The sequence below is a fragment of the Seriola lalandi genome, unplaced genomic scaffold (genome assembly GCF_002814215.2).
Source record: "Seriola lalandi dorsalis isolate HSWRI2012SDOR001 ecotype SW California unplaced genomic scaffold, Sedor1 jcf7180002054294, whole genome shotgun sequence".
Classification (NCBI taxonomy): domain Eukaryota; kingdom Metazoa; phylum Chordata; class Actinopteri; order Carangiformes; family Carangidae; genus Seriola; species Seriola lalandi.
This window is the reverse complement of record NW_019524847.1, coordinates 282,752-305,450: the sequence shown is the minus strand read 5'-3', so window position 1 is coordinate 305,450 and position 22,699 is coordinate 282,752. Positions and strand designations below refer to the sequence as shown.

Sequence of the window (22,699 nt, the reverse complement as noted above, 5' to 3'; positions counted from 1 at the left end):
TAGCTTGCATGGAGTCTGCCTAATGTCTGCAACCTGCGGCATGACCGGTCCTCAGCACTGACATCCTCTCAGAACACTGTGTTTCTGCTGATTAGTTTTAGGCACTTACTGTTTGGAAGTGAATCAAAAAACAGGGTGCATATCATTTGCTTTTATTCTGGGAGAAGGCCAGAAATCTTTTATTTTCTACATATGGAGCCAGATTACTCATTTAGTGTCTGTTATGCAGAAGGGGCTTTCCACTATACAAAATTTACCATATTGTTTGCTCTTTTCTTTGGTAATCCTAGCCTGTGGAAAGATAGAATCTTTTTTTACCTGTGGGAATAAACTGCCAGTCATTGACAATGGAAAGGATGGCATTCCTGCTCTCACAATTACTGCTGAAAACTGTATACATCCGCACAATGGTATTTTCAACGGAAACGTTTATGTGTTATAATCTCTTGTAATTGAGGCCTTTTGAAGTGATGCATGGGAGTTAAGGGCCGTTATTGTTTACTTGACATGCACACCAAACAGTTATGCTCACACCTCCAGTGGAGTCACTTCACCACAAAGCATCTTGTTGAGACGTATATATTTTCAGCCGTGTTAGTAACTGTTAAAAAGATGCAGGTGATACCCCTGTAGTACTTTTGTGCAGTACAACTGGTCTGAACAGACAGACCCAAAGGGTCTCAATAAAGTAAGATGAAAGCATTGGAAAGGCAGGCCGACAATCAAAATGAACAGCTCTTTGCGCAACTAAACAAGCCACTGCCAAGTTTTGGAACAGGTCCAACTACCACAACAATGCTCATTCAGCAACTATGCTTTATCCGCTTTGATTTGATTTGACTTTGATTTGGTAATTTATGCCCATCCGAAATGTTCTCATTTACTCCCCACAGTGACGTCTTCACTTAATCACTTGAAGGTAATTTGTCAATAACACTAGAGAAGAGCTCTTTCTCAAGGCTCTCACTTATGCTACTCGTGAGGTATTAGGTACTGTAAATGTTACACAGCCATATACACAATTTCCTCCAACTGATAACCTCTGCTCTCAGATGCATTTCATTACCTCCATGAATGTGTTCTTAATCTGAAGAGTCATTCGAATGAAGTGTTGCGCAAAGAAAATCTGTTTTACATTTGTGTCACTGAAACCATCCAACTGTGTGATTAAAGGTTTGTGTTTTTTGTTGAACTGGTTGAAAAGGAATAGCACACTTATTTTAATATGTCAAAGACAGCTTCCCTGTTTTCTTCTTTTCAATACACATTCAAGACGTTTGTTTAAACAAGTTTTCAGAGATCCTGTGGATTGGTGATAATGATTTTGAGCTTCCCAGCATCGCTCTGACAGCCAGTGACAGCTTGTGTTCCCAACGGAAATCTCAATGAAGTGATAGTATAATTATCTCTTATAGTTTAGACATTTGTTTGACTCACCCATTCATTAAAAGAGAAGAATACAACACTGAATAAATTTCTCACCGCCATCATGTGCTCACCTTCTCCTTTCATCATATGCATTTAATGATGCAATTTCAGCATGAAATTAAAAATAAAAAATGTTGGTAATACACTTTTTAAGATTAGCGCCAACATCATACAGTAGTTCTTGAGAGATGCCGGGTTGCCACTGAATTGCATCTTTCATCTTTGTTCTTGCCGTGTGCAAGCCCTATGTAAGTTTGCCACCAATGCTTTTCACATATTTATAATGATATTTAAACAATTACATTTTATTCAGCACTTTAGCGGTATCAAAATTTCCAAACTAGAAAAAGAACACAAAAATCAGTCTGTAGTTCATTCACCAAGTCCAGGACAGAATCTCGGCTCTGCACACTCCATAACATTTGTTCTGTAAGAAACATGAATCAAACTCAGCCAAGCATGTTAATAAAAGGTCTTATAATCAGCTGTAGTTATAGCACTGCACAAAACAAAGTACTATCCACATAAATATAATGTGCTGTCCAGAAATTTACTTAGAAATTGAGATTGAGAAAAACAGAGCTGTGTATACTGAAGGTTAACGATGTGATGATTCATAGATCTGAACAATGCACTGGGCTACATCAGTTCCAGCAGCTTGTTTTGGGCTTCTGTGTAATTAACCAGAAATTCTAACATCTAATAATAATCACTGTGGTTCCTGCTTTCATGGTGATTCATCCACGTTTTATTCAAAATGAATTCCCAGAGTGGACCATTTCTCTCTCTCTCTCTCTCTCTCTCTCTCTCTCTCTCTCTCTCTCTCTCTCTCTCTCTCTCTCTCTCTTTCTCTTTCTCTCTCTCTCTCTCTCTCTCTCTGCCTGTCTGCGAGTGTGACAGCTCGCACACATGTCTCATGTCCCCCTTCACCCTCACTCAAAGAAAACACAGACTTGGCTCTGTGTACTCGCTGCTTGTGTGCCAGCTGAAAGAGTTTGAACATTGTAAAAGATATTCTTGACACACAGTGCTGTTTCAAACATGTTGATGAGTGCTCTTACCTTAAAAAAAAAACTTCACTTTGAAAGAAGTCAGTAGATACTGCAAAACCCCATTTGGTTTGGTTTGCAACGTATATGTTGCAAAAGTAAGTTAAATTACTATTATGTGAAATTTACATTGTAATTTGTAAAGACAAATTCTGCATAATTTCCAGATTGGAGCTTTAATCCTGAGAATATTTCTCTGCATAGCCATTCTCAATTATACATAGATTATGAACAGGGTGTCACAAACCTTTTAAAGATAAATATTGTGGGTTTTTTTGTTACTGTGTGTGGAAAAGAATTGGTATTTAACAATGCCTGATTTTCATGTCTGATTGATTGGTTGTTTTTATTGGAGGGGGAGATGCATTTTTTTTGCTTTTCCTTTAACAAGCACTTACAGACCTACAGTGTTATTAGAACTGTTCTTATGATATTACATCCTGTGAAGGCTTTACATCATTTGGTTATTTAAACATTTGTGTAGATGCATTAGTGCATCTCATCCTGTGCATAAATGGAGATCACGACTAAAAGTCTAAAAAGACAGAGATGGTAGATGATATCATAGATAGATGATAGATAAATTGGTGGCTTGAATGGTGAATTGATGGTGGTTGATTGATCAGCAATGATTTTTTAACTATTGTAGTAATGGACAAAGTTAATTTTAACTTTAACTTTGAATTCACTTTTGTTTGAAATATGACACATCTCTTTCCTAGCCAAAAAGTGTTCTTACTCACCCTTGACAGGTGGTAGACATCCAGATGGCTATTTGAATGTTACATTACATAGACCACATCCCGTATCCATGAATTAGTTCAGAGGTTGTGAGCATGTATCATTTAGGTAGTTACACTGCCAAGTACATAATGTGTTGCAGCGTGTCCTACCCTGTACAACTTATGGAGCTCAGTACAGGCTGAGTCTTGCCTGCCCTTTTTCTACTCGATATATGATGCATTAATGTGATCCAAATGTCAGTAGGTCCCCAATAATTGTCTGCACTTAATCTGGAAGTTATGATCAAAACAGGTAATTTGTTAAAATTGAGGGTTTCGATATGATTCATCATTGAGTCTCATACAGGCAAGTCAATGACAGGCTGCATATACATGGTTTGGTGATCTTGGAGTTGTAAAAAAAAAAAAAAAAAAACTTTGTCATACTTGTCAGAACTGTTCACTAAATTCAAAACCAACAGGATTCTACTTAAATCTGCCAAGGAGCTCGGTTGTTATCCACCTAAATAGGTTTAAATACTAGCAATTCAGAAATTTTGATTTAGAAGCTCATTTATCTCTAAATGGTTAATAACATAGTTTTAATGCTACAGCTTCGGGGACCAGAGAAATTGATTTGAACAAAATTGTCTACTCCTTAAAAAGTAAGAAAAAAGTGTGTATGTGGTGGCTCTGAATAGGAGTGTGCTGATGTTGCTGTGTTAAGCTGTGTAAGACCCCTACTAGCCCAAAGTAATCCCATAGGTTTTGGATAGCTCGTGTAGCTGGGACAGTAATTCCATTTTCAGTGTCCATTGCAGTCACTTGACATTGCAGAAAGTGCAATGATAACTTTTGATCAAACTGTGTTGGGAATAGTCCAAGACGGAAGTGGCTAGTCAACCACTGTCCTCTGTCACATTTTGCACATGGTGAACTTGCAGGTCTTGGCACACATTGGGTGGTGGCTGTGCTCAATGACTCATGTGGTGCCCAGTGTCTGAAACTTTCGTCAAACGTCTGGCACATGGTGTGTGTGTCATTGTGCCCTGTGACGCTGGTGGCTCTAAATTCCCCAGTGGCTGCTGATTGGTTGTGTAGGAGATGAGGCACAGGTAAGAGCCAATCAATGAACCTGAAGAAGGAAACAACAGTGTGAGCAACTCTGTTACCAAATGGCTCTAACTAACTTGTTAAGATCACCCTTACAATACCTTAGACTTGCGTCATTACTGAGTGGAAATGTTATTATTGCCAGCTCATTTAGAATAATCAACAGGAAGAAAGTTTTACATTAGTCACCAAAAAGACTGTTGCGCAATATTTAGTTCTTGGAGTTTTTCAAGTATTTTTGCAAATCCTCCCTTCTGTTAAACGCTTTTTAACAGGAGTTTACAAAATGTTGCCATTAGCAGCTTCCTTTGACATTTTCATTTCTTTGTAGAGATTTAGTTCATAATGTTGTCAGAGAGGTCTGTTAGTTGCAAAAACAAAAGGGAGGTTTTTATTATAGCCCTAATTTGAGTATTTTATCTATTTGACATCAATGTCTCTTTTGCCGGGAAGACCTGAGTACAGCAGAGGAAACAAGAACCAAGACAGGACACACATCAGAACACATGCAGTTAAACATAAACCTATACAAAGAGCATCAGAACACATCTTTAAAAAGGTCCAGAATTGAAAGTTCGTGTTGCTGTGGGCTTGACTGCAAAATGCTGTCACGTTCAGTTAAAATGTGTGTGTCTTTGCAGCTCTTTTCTGAGGGTGGACATGGTCAAACACAGAATACGATCATGAACCAGAAGGACTTGGCGTGAACAGTGAAAACACGTCTCATAATAAAGATTCATATCAGTCTCTCGGTAGAATCGTTGTTTTCACACAACTCTGACAGCTGCCTATGACACCAACACGAAAAATGTATGATCTAGTCACAAGTCTGTGGTGCTATTCACTATAATGTCAGATGTCTGTTCATTCATTACACGAGTCGTGATGGGTCCTGATGGGTGTGTTCTGTCCTCCCTCAGCTTGTTTTTGTTTGTTGCAGGCCGATTGGGGCTGGTGATATTAAAAGGCTTGGAGGGGGGCATGTTTGCTCACCTCAGCTAGTCCATAAACACTGACGCTCACAACAAAAGTGATGCTATGCTTATCGCTGAACAGCATGTCACTGTTGCGTTGGCTTGCCCTTTGTTTTTTCACATATCTCATCACTGCAATAAGCTCCGGTCAGTGCTTAATCATCATAACAGCAGTCTGTGAGCTATAACCTCGCTTAGTCTTTTCGTCGAGATTTAATCATCGGTAGTAAACATTCAGAACCACCAGACAATCAGTAACGGATTGCTGCAGCCCCATCAAATGATTCAGCAGATGTCAGTATCCTTCAGTGAGTTGCTTTTGCCTAAAGAGAGTTAAGTAATGCTGCAAAATTAGAAGTGAGCCAATTTCATCTTTCTTTTACTGTCTGCAGAATAATAATTAAGAGAACTTCCAAAAGGGCTCATTGCCAGTCTTGTAAAGATGAGATCATTGTGCAATGTCAAATAATTTTTGTCAGCTAGACTGCCAAAGATTGGGACTAATGAAAACTGCAAATCGAGTGCAGTCAGCATTTCAAACAGACAGTCTTTTCGTATTGTGCTAATTTCCCATTAAAACCCTTCTTCAAGATGCCAAATGAAGATGAATGTGCTCTAAACCTTAAAAGTCCAGCTTCTGCATAAATATTTCTGGTGCAGAGTTTAGACACATGATCAGCAGAGATGACTATAGTCTTTTCATAGATTTGGGGAATTGTCAATCTATTTTATAAGGGGAAGGGAAACATTCAGATGTTAAACATCATATGCAGCTGAGTAGTTCTTATATCTATTTTTGCCTCTGCTGTAATCTGCCTATGGAATTACATCAAGAGGGATATTGTAAAATATATTCTGTATGATGACGATGAGAATATATCTGCAACCACTGAGATCAGATTCTCTCACCGTGTGCTGAGTGAGCAGACGAGACTGATGGAGGTACTGAGGGGGAGGACAGGGGATGAACAGCAGGAAAGCAGACAGGCAGAGTGGGAGGGGGGTCAGGTGGCGTGACTTTTTACTCCGCGGCTCGCTGACCTTGACAATGGAGCCACAGCCACGACTCGGATGGCTCCCTCCGATAGCGTCTCTGACTCTCTCTCTCTCTGTCTCTGCCTCGCTGTCTGTTTCTCTTTCTCACTGTCTCTGTCTCTCTCTCGTCCTCTCTTTCCCTTTTCCTCTCATCCCCTCTCTCGCTGCTTGCTTGTAGCGCATATAGCCTACTGGCTGTGGCAGCCAAAATGCACCACCACCTCTCTGCTGCAGCTCACCCCCCTCTTACCTCACGTCTGCTCTTTTTCCAGACAAGCGGGTTTAAAAAGTCAACTGCGTATTGAGCCGTCTAGACTGAAGCCGGTCAGCAACCAACCCTCCCCACCCCCAACTCCCCTCCCCAACCCCCGACTTGTGAGTTGCTGGCTACAGTGGAAAAACGGATGAGGAGCAGGTGACCTTGCTGAGCTCTGTCCCTCATTTCTAGTCAAGTGCAAAACGGCTCTATGGCCACATTATATAAACATATTGACCACAACATAATGTACTGAAAGCCAAGCTCAAGTTGCCCTGGACATCATGACAGTATGAGAGAGGTTTTCACTGGGATAATCAGCAAAATATTCACTGACATTATGACTGTTAATCGCTATAATAATCGCTATCTGAGGCACAATTTGTTTTTCTGTTTAACCCTTCCTAAAACACATGAAAGTTATTATTTTCTCCACATTCATACAAAATGTATAACACTGCTCCACTTTTTGCATATAATCAAGATCAATCTGTCCAGTGCCTCTTTTTCTTTACAAGGTGTTGGCATTTTAAATGAGGGCGCATTCTCTCCAGATAAATAAAATGCAAGTGCCAGAGCCAGAGTGAGCTTCCCACTCCACTGCCTGTTTTTCTTTTGATGTTCAGTTTTATGAGTAATTTTTAACTTCCTGTTTTGGATGCCAGCAGCAATTAACTGATTTACTTTATGCATACTTGTCATAATTGTGGTTTATTTTATTTCACATTGCACAAACAAATCATTTGGTCAGGAAACCTACAGTATGATCAGCTGACAGAAATCTGAAGTACAGTTTGAGGCAGCCCACGACGCTCAGGTTTTATTGGCACTGAGAATAACACCATATTATTCTTGCCAATATATTGTTTTTAAACTGTGAATAGTGAAGATGAAACCATATATCTCCTACATCGCTCTAAATGTGGGATTTTATTTTACACTGAGATGCATGTGAACAGTCCACACACACTGCAGAAGATCCAGTATAGTTTGTGAGTGTGTTTTCGGTTCCCTCCTGTCAGTTGATGAGGTGTACTGTATGGCACCCTGAAGTGTGACATTCCATGTAAAGCAGCACGTGATAGTTTTTTAAGAGGTGTCTCCATCCAGCCGGTGGCCACGCCATGTGCACTTATATGACTCTGTTAAAACACAGCATTGACAGCTTGATTTTCCAGCATTAGCTGTTACAATAAAGCTATCTTTAAATGCCAGAGTCTGCCTTTCAAACTTGTATTACATTTTACTTGTCATTGCTCTTCATTATGTGATTTAATCATTTAACAGTGTAACTTAACGCAGCAATTTCTTAAAGACGATTCAGACCAACAAATCCTGTCAGATTTGCAGTTATTGACTGTTAATGTAAGCTTGGGGTAATGTGAGTGATGCCACAAGCATCACCAGTGTTTTTGTGTGAAGTTGATGAAAAAATTGTACAAACAAAGCTCACATAATCAGTCTCCCATCCCACAAAGTCTGTGATCTCAGGAACGTTTTCTGTTTCTTAACAAGCAAGATAACAGAAAATTGCCTCAGCATGGCTGAGAAGTGAGCAACACCTTTGCATTTTGCATGTGGAACAAACTGCCTGACTCCTGTCTGGATATCGTATCCGCTTACAATTCATGGAAAGGAAATGGTAGTGTAGTTGTCACTCCTGCTGATGGTGACCAGAAAGTGCTTGCAGGAAAAAGTCAGAGTGTGGATGACTGAGAAAATGTATAATCATATTTCCATGCTTTCTAGGTGTCCCTGATGTCAAGCTACACTCCTCAGGAGGTTGTTTTAAGTCCAGATGTTTTAGCTAGTAACTGTATCTGACCCTTTCGTAAATGGCAAGACACTTTTGGATGTACTGTAGCATAGATTTCCAAGCACCTATTAACCTCTGTTTGCACGCATGGTGAGTGATTACAAAAAGAAAGACTGCAGACCCTCAGTGCCAGGAGAAATCTCACAGACATGTACCCAGTGCTTCATCCATCCCACCTTGGGAGATGAGGGTTGGAAAACCAGTCAAGCTGCACGTATTGATTACCCTCTAGAGAATGTAGAGGTTCGAAGCGCAATATGTGAAGCTACTTAGAAACTTCTCGTTTCTTTGATGGTTTATCTCTCTCACATCTTTGTCTATCCTGCTAGTGCGGCCATCCCGCCCACCTTCATCTCCGCTTTCTCTCCTTTTCCCACCCATACAGCCTTTCTCATCCTGTCATCCCTGGGCTGGTGGTCCGTCCCTTTTGGAGGTTAAGGGGCACCGTGGGTGAGAGGGCAGTCTGCAGGTTGTGCGGGCACCGCGCTCGCCTTTTCCCACAGCCCGCGTCAAATTATGCTGAACCCTGACCCCAGTGGGTCCTCACTCTCAAAATCGGTGTGGAACGCAATTCAGCCAGCCAGACCCTATTCAGGACCGGACTTTCCATTGGAGGAGAAAAGAATCCCCCCCATCCCAATTGTAGTCAGTGCTCTTCCTTTGTCTGCTGGTCAAGCAGGGTCGGACGACCGGCCGCCACTAGCCAGGACAAGACTTCCGAAAAGCCTATTCAGCATGTGATTTGACCCCCAGGTTCCATTGCTGAGTCACAGGGATCAAACACTGGGAATCTCTGGGGGTTTTCTGCCATTTAGGTTTTCATCTACTGAAACTTACCCTTTGACAAAACTCAAAATGACTAAGGTTTTTTTTTTTAAGTTTCCTTGATGGAATGCAAATGTTTTACAAAAGTTTCATCCTGGTTCTACAGAGGTGACAAGGGAAGACTTCTGTTTCAGTCTCCTTTGTTGTTCCCTTCTCAAATCCCTCTCTGTTGATGGTCGTTATTGGGTTTATGCATAATTAACTGAAAAAAGAAAGATCACATGGGACAGCTTTCATCCTTGACAGTTGGGGTATGAAAATGTTTGTTGGTGCTGTGTCTGGGGGCAGCTGTTGCCTGGGCTGGGCCGCAGCATTGGCTGTACTATCCTGATTTCCTGGTAATGATTTAAACCAGTCAGAAGCAGTTTTGAAACAGAAGGAATTAATAGTGCATAAAAATAAACACATTTCCTAAAGTACATCAAATCTCATTTTTGATGCTGAGCCCAGGGAGCACTGTAACTATGCATATACTGTACACAAAGAAACCACTGATGTGTACGTTTAACAAATTTCACTTGTTTGTATAGTGATTTAGTAACTTCTCTTGAAACAGCTGGGATAGGTGCTTGTAATGTGTGTTCTGTGTCCTGAACAAACAGACAATCTGATTAGTCTTAAGTCTCATTTGTCTGCTTTGTTGCCATCTACTGTAAGAAACCCCTCTGCGATTAATTAGAGAACACACACAAATATGTATACACACTCAGACACACAAAGAAACAATGTGAAGACGTGGTCATGATTACAAATAGGAGAATGTATGCAAACCCAGGAAAACCCAAGAACCTTGATTTTCAAATATAAATATTCAAATGTGCGTGTGTGCATCTGTTTGTCAGTGTATGAGAGAATGAATGTGTGTGAGTGTGTGTGTGTGTGCAGACTCCAACTTGACGCATGGTTTAAATCTTTTGCAGAGGGGGAGCACTTTGATTGTAATGCCGCGTGCTGTGTGCTAAAGCGGGGGCCTGCTGCAGCTTTCAAGCTGGTCAACTGTCAGGACTGGAGCGTGAAAGGGGGGCCTCAGAGTGAAAGGGGTGGAGGGTCCCACTAGGGGGGTCTTGGAGGAGGAGGGGTGGCTTCTGACGGACCTCCTGGGCTTTGTGGGCCCTCTGTGTGGGCTGCTTCAGCAAGGCGGCCCTCTTCACAAGAGGACGACAGGGAGGGCCAGCGGGCTCAAGGGAAGGTGCTGGCACATTGGCCCCTGCAGCAGGGAGCATGGGCAAGACGCCAGCTCACCCGTTCAAGTCCCAAAGACCAGATGTTCCTTGTCAAGGAGCTCTTGGCCTTTAATAAATTGAGTTACTGTAAATCTGTAATAAGGCAAGGCAAACATGGGTACCCCCCCCCCAAACTACACTTCATCCCAGATATTCTGCCCTCACAGACTTTTGTCAGTGTCCTATAGGTCAACCCGTGGTGAAGGGGCCATGTCCCCGCTACTGAACCTGCCAGTTATTTTCCAACCTACATCAGAGGACGGATGTTTTCCTTCCCCTCTGCCCCCAACCCGCACTCTAACTATAGAAAATGTCATTCATGCTTCGAGACTGAAACTTCACCAGGTTTCTGACCTTCACTCTTTGATCTTTGTCAGGGTTCTAACCCGAAGAGGATTGTATTTTGAGATGATGTATTACAGAAACTAATGGCACTGAGTTTAATGTTCATGTTTGGGCAAATGTGCCCATTGCTTGTTTTATGTGCCCATTTCTGAGGGTCCAGTTGCTCGTCTGTTCCTGGACTCTTCTGATAACTGATCTGGTCCCCAGGAGAGCCAGGTGATATGGCTGAAATTCTTATCACTATACTATCACAAATAAAACAATCAAACTGATGTTCAAAGCAACATACCTCACTTTCACTCTACACATGTAAAATAACAATGCTTTTGTTTTGTGTGCTAACAGCGTGCTCAGAATTATTAATTTGAAAAACATATAAATCAACAATTTGTAAGATAATAATATAATAAGATCATATCATCATAGTTTGATTCTGCTGAGAGTGGATAAACATTGAATTATCCCCCAGCCCTAATCCCCCAGTGTTTAATTTTGTTTTAATGTGTTTTCTGCAAATACAGACTGCATCTGCTGTTGTCACTACCAGACTTGAGGCATGGGTCATTTACCCAGGTAACAGCAGCCAGTGTTTTTGGAAGTCATTTGATCTGCTGCAAGAAAAATAAAAATAAATGCAGCTGCTTGTAAAAACAAAGCAAAAAAGATCAACCTGCTCATTGTCCAAATGGGAATCTTGTCAGGCACATCTTTTAGATATATTTTCAGAATTGATTCCTATATGGAAAGGACATTATCACCGTGTAGGCTTTTAAGTGCAATAGCATTGTTCCAAGGAGCACACTGAAAGAGTCGGCAAGAATGTCCCCTGTGCAGTCTTGCTTAGATTTACAGCGCCTCTGAGGATGGCTCTGATCTGGCAGTGGTCAGTTGGCTTTGAAGAGAATTGTACCGCAAGTGAATCACTTTGAACCTGCACTGAGCCGAGCCTTGGGGAGATCCATGGTCCCACATGAGTGGAACTGGACAGTAAATCTAAATGCAGCTCACTTTTTGCACTGTGACATGGGGACTTAAGTCTTAATTTGTTGCCTGCTGAATCCCCTGGTCCAACAGTTCTGCAGCTATGGCTTGATTCCAGGGTGGCCTCAATGCTTTTATGTGCCTGCTAGGCCTGGAATGTTTCCATTGCAAATGAAGGGACTAAACTGAAAGTCCATATCTTTCTGTCTTTCTCCTGCCCCCTCTCTCCATATTGTGACTCAAGGTTTATGGTCTTTGTGGCCGTGGGTTCTTTTAAATTTGAATATGCATTTTTCTTCTGAATTTTCTTCTTATACCTGCTGCATGGTCTTTGCACTCTGACGTGCACCCACAAGCCACCAGAATTATGTAATTGTAGCTAGTGCTGCAATTACAAAATTCAAAAACAGTGAGGTCTTCAACTGTGCCAGCTGCACCACTCCTGACTGATGATTGGCTTGTTGGTCTTTGGTACCCTTGAGCTGGTTGTTTCCTCTTCTGCCTCCCATAAAGATGTGCCGGCCACAACATAGCCAATCCATTTTTGAAGACCTTAAAATAGAGGGGGCAAGTAGAAGACAACAACACATGCTGTACGATGGCAATGTGCAGCCATTGTGAGACTTTTAGAGACAGCAAGTTCAGCTTTTCCTGATTTTCCTGCTTTTAATGACTTCAAGAGCAACCCTCCTGTGTGCCTGCTGTAGATTCGTCCACAGAGCCCACTATAGTGTTGGAGAACTATAACAACTCAAGGATGATGGTGCGAGTACATGCATGAATTGTTACAGACACAAGTCCGGGCAGCATTTGGCACAGGGACCATGCTGAGCCCTCTGCCACCTGCTAGCTATCCCAACAGCTTTCAGAGGGGGGTCCTGAGGTCCTCACTTCATGCAATCTATAAACAAAGTGTCATGTGCCTCACCTACAGCTAGTACTTTCACTTAACAGGTGATCAGGTTGTTATCTACCTACAGTAATCCCCTCAGATGCAAAACCGTGGCTCCATTGCCCAAGGTATTAAAGCCTTTTTTAAATAGGCTTTAGGTTTTACTTACTGGCCAGTGGGCTGTTTCACTTGACACCTCCCACAGTTTGTGGTGCAATGTTTGTTTTTTCACAGGCTTCCCAAGTGTTCCCCTCTTGGGGACCTCCAGGCTTTCTCATGTCTTTAAGGCTCTTTAGGTAAGCCGGAAAAGCAAACAGAGGCATATCTATTATATGGTAAGTGGATCTCACATTACCCTCCCATTTCAATGCAGTCGCCAGTGTGGGCCACTTTTCAAGTGACTGATATCTTCACAGGGGCCAACATGTCAAGGGATGGTGTAATTGATTGTGTTGGATATTTGAGTATGCCACTTTCCCTAGTTCAGAGACCCCCTAATGCTTCCTTCTCCAGTAATATAGCTTATTCGTGAGGTGAGGTTTTTGACACATAACAGTGAGGCGTGATAGACATGTGGTCATGGTACACATTGGAACAAGGGCATTGGAGGCCATATCTTCCATTTTATGAAGCACAGTTATTTTAAAGCTAAAACTATATTAAAAAATGATCTTCTAAAATAATCTATACACTGGGGTCCAAAAGTCTGAGCCCACTTTCCTCACTTGACTTTTGGACCCCTTTTGGCCACTTTCTCCTTCCTTTTTCATAGGTCACTTTATGCACACATGCTTTCAATCCAAATGAAAAGCGCAAGGCTGAAATCATTACTTCTCCAATGAGTTTAGTGAGTAAAGTTCTCCATGCTCCACAGAGAAATGTTGATAATTGCCTGGAGGAAAGCAATGTTTGAAGGATAACTTATCTGTTGGAGCAGTTCTTTTTATCGGCGTCTCTTTATGTTTAGGCTTTTTTTTTTACATGGCTAAAAGGCAAAATCTTCTCAAGTGAACATTTCCTGTTCTTCTTTTTATGATCTTATTACTTAAACAGGAAGAGATTATTAGTATTATTTGATATCATTGAATTTAGTTTTGATATTTTTCTCAGACTTTTGGAACCTGAGGCAGCTGCAAGAGCCAGACTTGACAAAAAAACTTGCCCTAGATGAGAAATTGAGAGTTGACAGCAGTCATTTAACTTTCTTTTACGATACTGATCTGCTGTCGGAGTGTATCCAACAAATCCTGCGTCTGTTACATCTGGCTTTGCTGTTAACCTCTGCAAGAATGCTAAAACTGACTTTAGATTTCCCAAATATGTGTGCATAGCGCAAGACCGTTGAACCACAGCAATCGTTTTATCAAAAAGATCCTGAACATGGCATGTAAACTGAGTGTACTCTGTTGTCTTGGACCTCTGCCATCACACCCTTGAGAAAGGCACGTAACCTGAATTACTCAGCACAAGCTGAACTGCAAAAATTACTGTGAGAAACCTGCAGGGCGCAGATAAATGAATGAGAAGGTTCCATGAAAAATGACTTAATTTATGAAGCTAATAAATCATTATTGCAAACAATGTGGCAAAGGTGGGTCATATTAGGCTGCATGCCAGTTTATTTATTTTTAAACCTTTGTTTCTTTTGGTTGAGAATACTTGAACAGTCAACAAAGTAACAAAGATAGACAGACATTAAGAAAACAAAAATTAGGCAGTATACAATGTGCAGGTTCAGTTAAAGCAGGTAGAGAGCGGTTACTGGTGTTTCGTCTGTGATATTGTTCACACAAAGGCAGTTTTTGTCAGGTTGACATGTTGTAGTCAAGTCAGTTTCTCTCTCAATTACTTAAATAAATGTTCAATAGACGGTTTGTCATTTTTTTTTTGATTTATTTATTTATTTTCATCCTGCTGGTGGCGTGACAGTATGTGAAATCTTGAGCTAAACTATAAATGAATTCCTACACGGTTTATCTCTAATAGCTGGACTGCTGGGCACCTAAACAGAGAAGTGTGAATATGAGCATGAGTTAGCTTGTTTGATTTTGTCTGTGTGAGGCTGGAAACCTGTTGTGTAGTGCATGCTGGGACAGGATGCAGCTCTAACTATGAGCATAAAAAATATATAAATAAAGAATAGTTTTTATTTACTTCAGCTTAGATTGTAATTCATTTTTTAACTTTTTTTGTTTGTTTTGTTTTTGTTTTTCAATACAGCTTATAATTTACGAAGATAAATAGACATTTGAGCACAATACCACCTGCTTTCTATCCTCAAATTTATTTTTAAACTGTACACGACTATGCAACAGAGGATATAAATTTGTGAAGGATATAAATTTGTCAGGGGGTGTTCTAGTCATGCACCTCCATGACTAGAACTTGGCTCAGGCATCTTCTCTCTCATCCAGTCAGTTTTTTTATTTATTTATTTATTTATTTATTGTGTCTCTTTCTGCCTCCCTGGTGTGTTTAGTTGGTCAGGAGGCCAGAGCAGGGCTGCTGGTGGCAGGAGACAGCCGCCATAGCTGTTTTTATTCTGCCAGGATATCCTCTTGACTTGATATGATGCCAACAGTGACCATTACATGTAGTAATCTTGCATAGGTCAGGGAGCAGCTGGGTGCACGTGCCATGCATGCCCATCCGCTCTCTTAAGTAGCCTGAAGTAGTGCCAGGGTCGGAGCTTAAGCTTAGCTGACTAGCTGTGCAGCCACTCCCTGCAGACACTGGGTCCCAAATTGTCAAACGTAATGATATATCTTTAATGAAAAGACATTTACTCCAGACTCATTTTCCAAAAAACAATAGCTGAATTGTCTTTTATTAATCAACAAGTGAAATTTAAGACAAAAGTTGGGAAAAAATGAAGTTTACAGTCTTGTAGGCCAAGTTTATCTAAGTTTCTCTCCTACAAAGAGCCTAGATACTGATTTCCAATAGCCATTAAAGAATAGTACATAGAAGTTCCTTTATATACATCACCCCACCCACCCTGACACTTTAACATTAATTTACATCCTCCATCATCAATCAGTTTATCATCAAGTCTCATTTTATTTCAGAATGTTAAAAACAACTGCAAGCAATTATTTATAAAAATGTTTTCCACTAAAGCATTTACCTTCTTTGTGCAAGAACATGTCAGATAATTTTTCACATTAGATTTTTTAAATTGCCATAATTTGACCATTTGTTGCACAAGGATAAATTAGCCACTTAATGCAGAGTTGGGGCTTTTTCTTATAAGTAGTCCAAGGTTTTAAAATAAGAAATTGATGCATCAGCCCCCATATTGCCGACATCAGAGTTTACCATCCAGGATTAATTGAGAAGGTGTTTGTCTCACCATTAGAATTTCTCACCACTGACGCCCAGGAGTTCACACAGTAAAACTACATTGCAATGATGTCAGCTGTCCGTGTAGCACTCTGCTTTACAGCAGACTTGCACTCACTGAACGAGCCTCGTGCGTAATTTTGCAGCACTGTTTGCGTTACTGTTAACTTAGAAGCCTTGTAAAACAGATCTCATCTTTTCATACTTAGGAGGTGAAAATAGGCACTAATATGTATCTTACCAGATCTCCAATTAACCCTCATTTGATAAAACAGATTACATAATATTGTTGACTTTTGGGATTTGCATATATAAACCATGCATTTCCACTCTGAAATAGAGATGTGCCCTGAAAGTTAACCAATAGTTATCAGCATATAACAATGCTTTAGCTTTTTTATTGCTTTAAACATATGATATGCTGCATAGGAGATATTGACAAATCAGTTATCAGTTATTCTTAAAACAGCATAATACAGTAATGCTGAATATGATTGTCTGTAATAAATTAAAAAATATATGTATAAAAATCCAGCACATGCAAGTTCTCAGTCATTTCACTGTCCACTCTGCACAACTGGTCAGACTCAGAAGTCATTATTCAGGCCTGTTGCCAAAGAGTTCTGCTTTCCTGAGTTTTATGGCTCTCCCCACAACAGTTTACCCCGGTGGCTAACATGGCTGGATTCCAGAAGCAGGAATACAGTTGACACAGACACAGGTGATTAAAGATTTTTTGACACCCTTATGCATGTATAAGCCGCTTTTTTCCCATGCACAAGGCGAGGCCCCTGCTCTGTGTGACCTAGAAGAAGCTAGACTGGATGACCCAGTGGTCATCCTAGGAGCCATCTGGCAACCCGCGTCTTGTGTGGCTTACCCTTCCCACTGCCTCACGCAATTCCTTAAGCAAGCATAAGTGTGCTTAGGAGGACTTAATCTCAGAGAAACTGGTTTGGGCCACACTGTTGACTGCCAATGTGGATGCACCCGACTGTTAGGTCATGGGGTTCCTTCAGTCGTGTAACACTGAGACAGTGTTTTTGGCGACGTATCCTGTCCGCCTGTTGTGTGATTAAAATCTCTGGATAGAATGTGCCCTGTCAGTGAAATGTGGTCTGTATGAAGGTGTTCATACCAACTAGGTATTAAGTATATAGGGGATTCTTTAGTATCTCAGACTACTCGTGTTATCACGAGTGCACAGCTGTAAAGCTGCACTGAAAACTTAATAAGTCATCTGGTGTCATTGGTAAGATCAGTTGTCTGTTGCATAGTACTAAAGAAGGCATTTGCTGCACTGTGAGATGCCCCTGGGTGTGTTCTGTTGGTCTGTGAGGCAAGGAGGGGAAGTGAGAGAAGCTTGAGCCTGTCTGCACTTGCACAGAGGTCACTGCTGGCCTTTTGACTGTCTGCCAGTGCAGGGGCCAGAGTCTTCCAGAAGAGGGCCTTGGCTACAGGCAGACAAGTGAGCCAGCCAGCCAGACAGGCAGCCAGCCGCATCGTCTGCAGTCTAGGTCTGGGGCTACAGGCTGGACTAGGGCAGCTCAAGTTACCCAGACAGATTTGTTAACACTGTTTGGGTCCGCTCGGCTTTCTAGCCAGGCCTCTGAGCCAAACGCGGCTGAGGTGACTTAATCTGTCATTAAACTCACATTACACCCGGACAGAGACTCGGCTCAGGGGGGCAGAGACAGCGCTCACTCTCCCACTCACTGGCATGGCTGGCTGGATTTGAGCAGACACAAAGAATACCCCCCTCCTCCGCCACCTCCTCCTCTTCCCCATCCTCTTCATGCCACACACCATGGCACAGCTAGACAGCCCAGCACGGTCTAGACAAAAGCAATTTCACTTGAAGTTGAAAAGTCATTTGACTGTGTGACGGGCACCTGTGTGGAGTTGGTGGTGTTTACAGGGTGGACAAATGTATTTGTCTTCTTGTGTTGCTTTCTGAATACTGAGGTTATCTGCTATTTTGATTTCTAGAATTTGTTCAATCATCAGTCTTTGTTTTATATTTGCGGAAACATGTAGAAATACAGAAAATCTGATCACTAAACAGATTGAAACCATAATTACTAAAGTCATGAAATGTTGAAATGTTTTAAATGCCTTCGCAGCATTGGTGATTCTGTATTAATTTGAGAATTTCTGCTTTCCAGCCTGTGTCCTTTGACACACACACACACACACACACACACTGTGACAACCAGATTACAATAATTAGTACAAAATGCAATAAAAAAAGTCTGCTTTGGGTCAAGATCTTCATATTTAACAAGTAAAGATGACTGAACAAAAAGCCCTTTGGATTTTAACATCGTTCATCACTGCTTTAAAGGAACTGCGAACACCACATACCCAAATACTGATAACTCAGTGTGGTAGACATTCTTCAATCTGAGTGTGAAACTGACTGAATAAGTTTACATGGTTGGGTATTGTAGTTTTATTGCATCAGTGACATTAGTGGCATTTTAATGTTTTTTTCTCAGGGCTGCTGACAGAACTCATTTGTCTCTGTACATTCTTCACTCCCTATCAGACAAACAGGAGGCGATGGCTGAACTTCGTTCACATCGGGCAAACGAAATTGCTTCCATTACTCTCAGCTTAAAAATGTCAGAAACCCTAACAACCTGCAGCACCTTCAGTGGAGGTCTAAGACATTGTTTCTCTCTGCTGAGATTTGTTTTTACGTAACAGCTGGTTCTGGTTCTCCCCCCGACCTCACTGCACCCCGACTGTCATGAGCTGCCAACAGCCAACATATGATCTTTATAATCAACTGTTACAAAGAACAGTGCCAAACCAATAAGCCACATATTTCTCAGATAAGAAGATTGTTTTATTTCATGTAGTTTTATTCTGTTTTACTTTAGTACATTTGGTTGCATTCTGGTGTAAATCCGTGTTTGGATAGTTTCATGACTTCATGTATTTGTGAGTGATTATGTGAAGAAAAGACATCGTGCATGGGAAACTACTTGAAGTGTGGATGGGGATGATACACAAGGACCTTCGTTTTTCTTTTTTAATGTTCTTGGTCTCAGAGGACGAGTGTGGTCTCTGAAAACTGTAATGCAACATTAAAACCAGGGCTTTTCTCAAACTTGGTCAACATAAAATTGCAAAAATGGTTCTGGCTGAATCATGAAAAGATGCTGGTCTGAAAACATACTGAAACACAAGGTAATATGTGGTCACTGAACTCATCTGGTGTTATGTTTGTTTGCGATTTTAAAAAAAGTGCAGATTATTTGCTGTAAACAGCACATGGTTTGAGAGTAGTGTTGCTGCTTTTCATGTAAAAAATGAAAGAAGATGTTCTGCTGATAATACAGCTGCTGATATTTAAATGATTTTTCTGTGCAAGTGTCTTAAAAACAGCAACCATTATTCCTACTTCCTACTACTACTAAATGTGATAATTTCTTAATGTGTAGAGTGATACATAATGTTTGAATTGACCATATTCTCTGTTCGACAGATCAAGAAGTACTTTGAGCTGGAGCCGCTGGCCCGAGGGAAGCGCTGGATCTTGGAGGGCAGCACCACCGACAACATGGAGGCAGTGAAGGAGAGCTTCGGTCAGTTCATTAGCCTGTTGGAGGACAAGGACACAGAGCCTGCAAGGATATGATGCTAACACTGCTAATGCAGAGACATTAGCGGCTAACAACAAGGAAACACCGCCTGATGGTGCCCATGTTCACACACTCATGCACAGACACAAACATGTACACATAAGAAAATTCAGCAGATGTGGGCCTCTCTCTTCGAGATGTGTATTGTATGTTATCCTTCACTGAGGTCTCATTTTTCAAATTGGAAGAGTGTGCACAAGCAACAGTCAGCCACTACAACCTGACAGAGGAGAGCTGCCATTAAACCCACCCGATGTAAAACAGTTTGTCATGAAAAATCATTGAACTTTGCCAGAGATGGAAATCTTGTTTACTACTGTGCCATTGTGATTAAACCAGTGGCATTTGGGACGTATGGCATTCCTTTAGTCATCGTCGGACACTAACACACACATTCTCATTCTCAGTCTCACACACACACACGCACGCACACGCACACACACACACACACACACGCATACGGTCACACACAAAGTGGAGCCCAGGTTGTCTGTAGATATGTTTAACGTCTCCACTAATTACTTTACAGGATGTTTGGGTGGGCACGGCTGATATCCTTTCCACTGAGAAGTACTGTATGGCTGTCAAGTGTGCTTCTCCTTTTGACTCGGTAACAACGAATGTCGTTGTGTGGTCGGAGTGCATAGTCCAAAGCCTTGTGTTATGTACGGTAGTTACATATCGGTGAGTCACACTGTGTCTGAATATCTAATCTGAATAGTGTAGTCTGAGTATCTCATGGAGTATTATGTACATGCATAGAAGCATGTTGCTGTGTACCCTCCTGTGCCGCCATACACAAGTACTACTTATCATGTGACTAAGTGCTAGGTGACTTTATGGAGTCGTGAGTCCATTTGGAGAACGTGAGAACAAGTCTGAATGCTTTTTATAAATGTGCAACTTACGATATATTTTATAGCTCTGTATGTTAACCTCATAGAGCTACGTTCAGATTTTTTATATATCATACCACACCTATGACTTCTTTCAAATCAAAGACCAAAAAACAAAAAAAAAAAACAAAACACAGTGATTATTGACTGGGCTGGGTGTAGCCACAAGGTAGAGAAATATGATGGATTTAGCTTCATTTCAGTGTTTAGCAAATGTAATATTTGTGTATCTGCATTTTTACTGTATTTTTTTTTCTTCTGAATTTGACATAATGCCTCTCAACACTGGCGAGCGCCTCCAGTTTCCCATCAGGGTGGAATACAAACTCTATCAATCAGCCACAGCAACAGCTGCATCTGACAAGTCCCTGTCCGACACCCTAATGCCTTCCAACTGTCTGTGAAGACCCCTCCCTGTCTGCTGTTTATCGTGGACCCCCACCCCACCTCATCCCAACTCATTCCAACCAACGTTGCCCCTCCACTCCAGCTCCGTTCCCTGTCCCCATTACTGCTCAGTGGGGTTTTTTACCCCAGATGCCATCTTTCAGCCCGGGTGCTCTTGTGTGGACTCCAAGCGTCTAAAATGAGTCGTATTCATTGTGCCACAGGTGTGTGGTTGTTCCCCAGGATGTGCTTCAGTAACGGATAAAGTTCACACCTCCTTCCTGTGTGATTTGCATTTTCGTTGTTGTTTTGTTCAGTATTTTGTCAGGTTTTTAGAGATTGAATCACCTTTTGTACCTGACTTGAGATCTGCCAGGTCATTTTTACAGTCCGCATGGATCAGTGCATTTGGTTGCTTGAATGCGAAATAAATCTTTCGACTAGGAGGGTTTATACCAATGCCGGACTGCTGACACATAGGTTTTAAAACATTCACTGCAGTCTATTTGGGTTTTTTTTTTGTTTTTTTTTGTATCTTTGTTTGTTTTTTCAATCATACGTTTTGTCTAAAATGGCAATTAAAGTTTTAAAAATTAAAATATTGTCTTAGTTGTTATTTACATCATGATTACTTTTGCTTATTAAAATGTTGTAGTAAACTGTTTAATATATCTCACATTGAATGCTATAATGTCTTTTTAATATGTAACCTGATAATGGGGGGTATGGATGACAGTTTCTAGGTTTGTTAAACAGTATAAATATTTTCTGTATTCTGGGAACTAGTGAAGGGTGTAGCATTTCATCTGTTTGTGATCAGAAATTCATTGAGACCAGATATGAATTTAGAGACTACGGTGTAGGTCTGTTTTCAGTAAATATTTGTACAATTGGATATTAATACTTCATGTATCTGTATGAAATGTGTGATGAGTTGAATGTTTGCCCACGTTTCTGGAAACATTTTCTTCACAACGTCTCTGATTTGTGATTTAAGGTGGAAATCTGAGACTCTGGAAGATAATCAGGAAAACGCAGATGAACCAGTGGACGTTGAGCCAAAGTTAAAAAAAAAAAATCTAAAAAAAAAAAACCTCAAAGTCAAAGTGGAGCAGCTGAAGAAAGTTCTGAGTGGAAAGTTAACCGAGTGAGACAGGAGTTCTTGATAAATATACTCTACTCTGTGCTACCTCTGCCTCCCCTTTTCTTCTCCTTTTGCCCTTCTTCCCTCTCTTTCAAATTAACCGTGTGGCTTTAATACAATGTGTGTCATGCAGGTTGCCCTGGCGACTCTTTGATCCTGTTTTCCAGTCTCTGCCTCTGGGGCAGACGTGCTTCTCTTCAGTCTGCTGCACACCAGCTCTGGAAGCTGCTGCAGCCCTGAGACAAACCATGGGCTGCTGCGCTTGTCTCACTCCCCTTTTTTCTTCCTGTCGCTCTCACTTTCTCTCTGTTTTCTATCTCTCTCTCCTTACTGTTTTTTTTTTCCCTCTCTCTCGGGTTCTCTCCATTTCTCTGTCTCTCTTGCTCGCTCTGCTTCCCTTTGGTCACGCCAAAGCAGCCCTCCCTCAGCATGGGCATCCAGGGTGCCCTGGGGAAGGGAAGAGGCCAGAACCTCAGCGAAACAGCCCTCTTGGGAGAAAAAAGGGAGAGACAGGGGACCTTTCTCTCTCTCTCTCTCTCTCTCTCTCTCTCTTTCTTTTTTCTCTCTCTCCTCCTCCTCCTCCTCACCCTCTCCTTCTGTCTGTACAGTTGAGTTTAATCC

The 22,699-nt window shown here is 41.3% G+C and overlaps 1 protein-coding gene across 3 annotated transcripts in view; it reads left to right on the top strand.

Moving 5' to 3' along the window:
• The window catches only part of LOC111654917 (ADP-ribosylation factor-like protein 15), a 100,761-nt gene extending 79,228 nt beyond the window's left edge, over positions 1-21,533 (top strand). For 2 of the 3 annotated variants that reach the window (XM_023406096.2, XM_023406095.2), the window contains exon 5: positions 19,495-21,533. In XM_023406096.2, coding sequence (XP_023261864.1) covers positions 19,495-19,647 — 153 coding nt within the window. In that variant the 3' untranslated portion in view covers positions 19,648-21,533. The remainder of the gene's footprint in view (positions 1-19,494) is intronic. The other variant, XM_087173953.1, reaches the window with a different exon arrangement.
• The last annotated feature ends 1,166 nt before the right edge of the window (positions 21,534-22,699 follow it).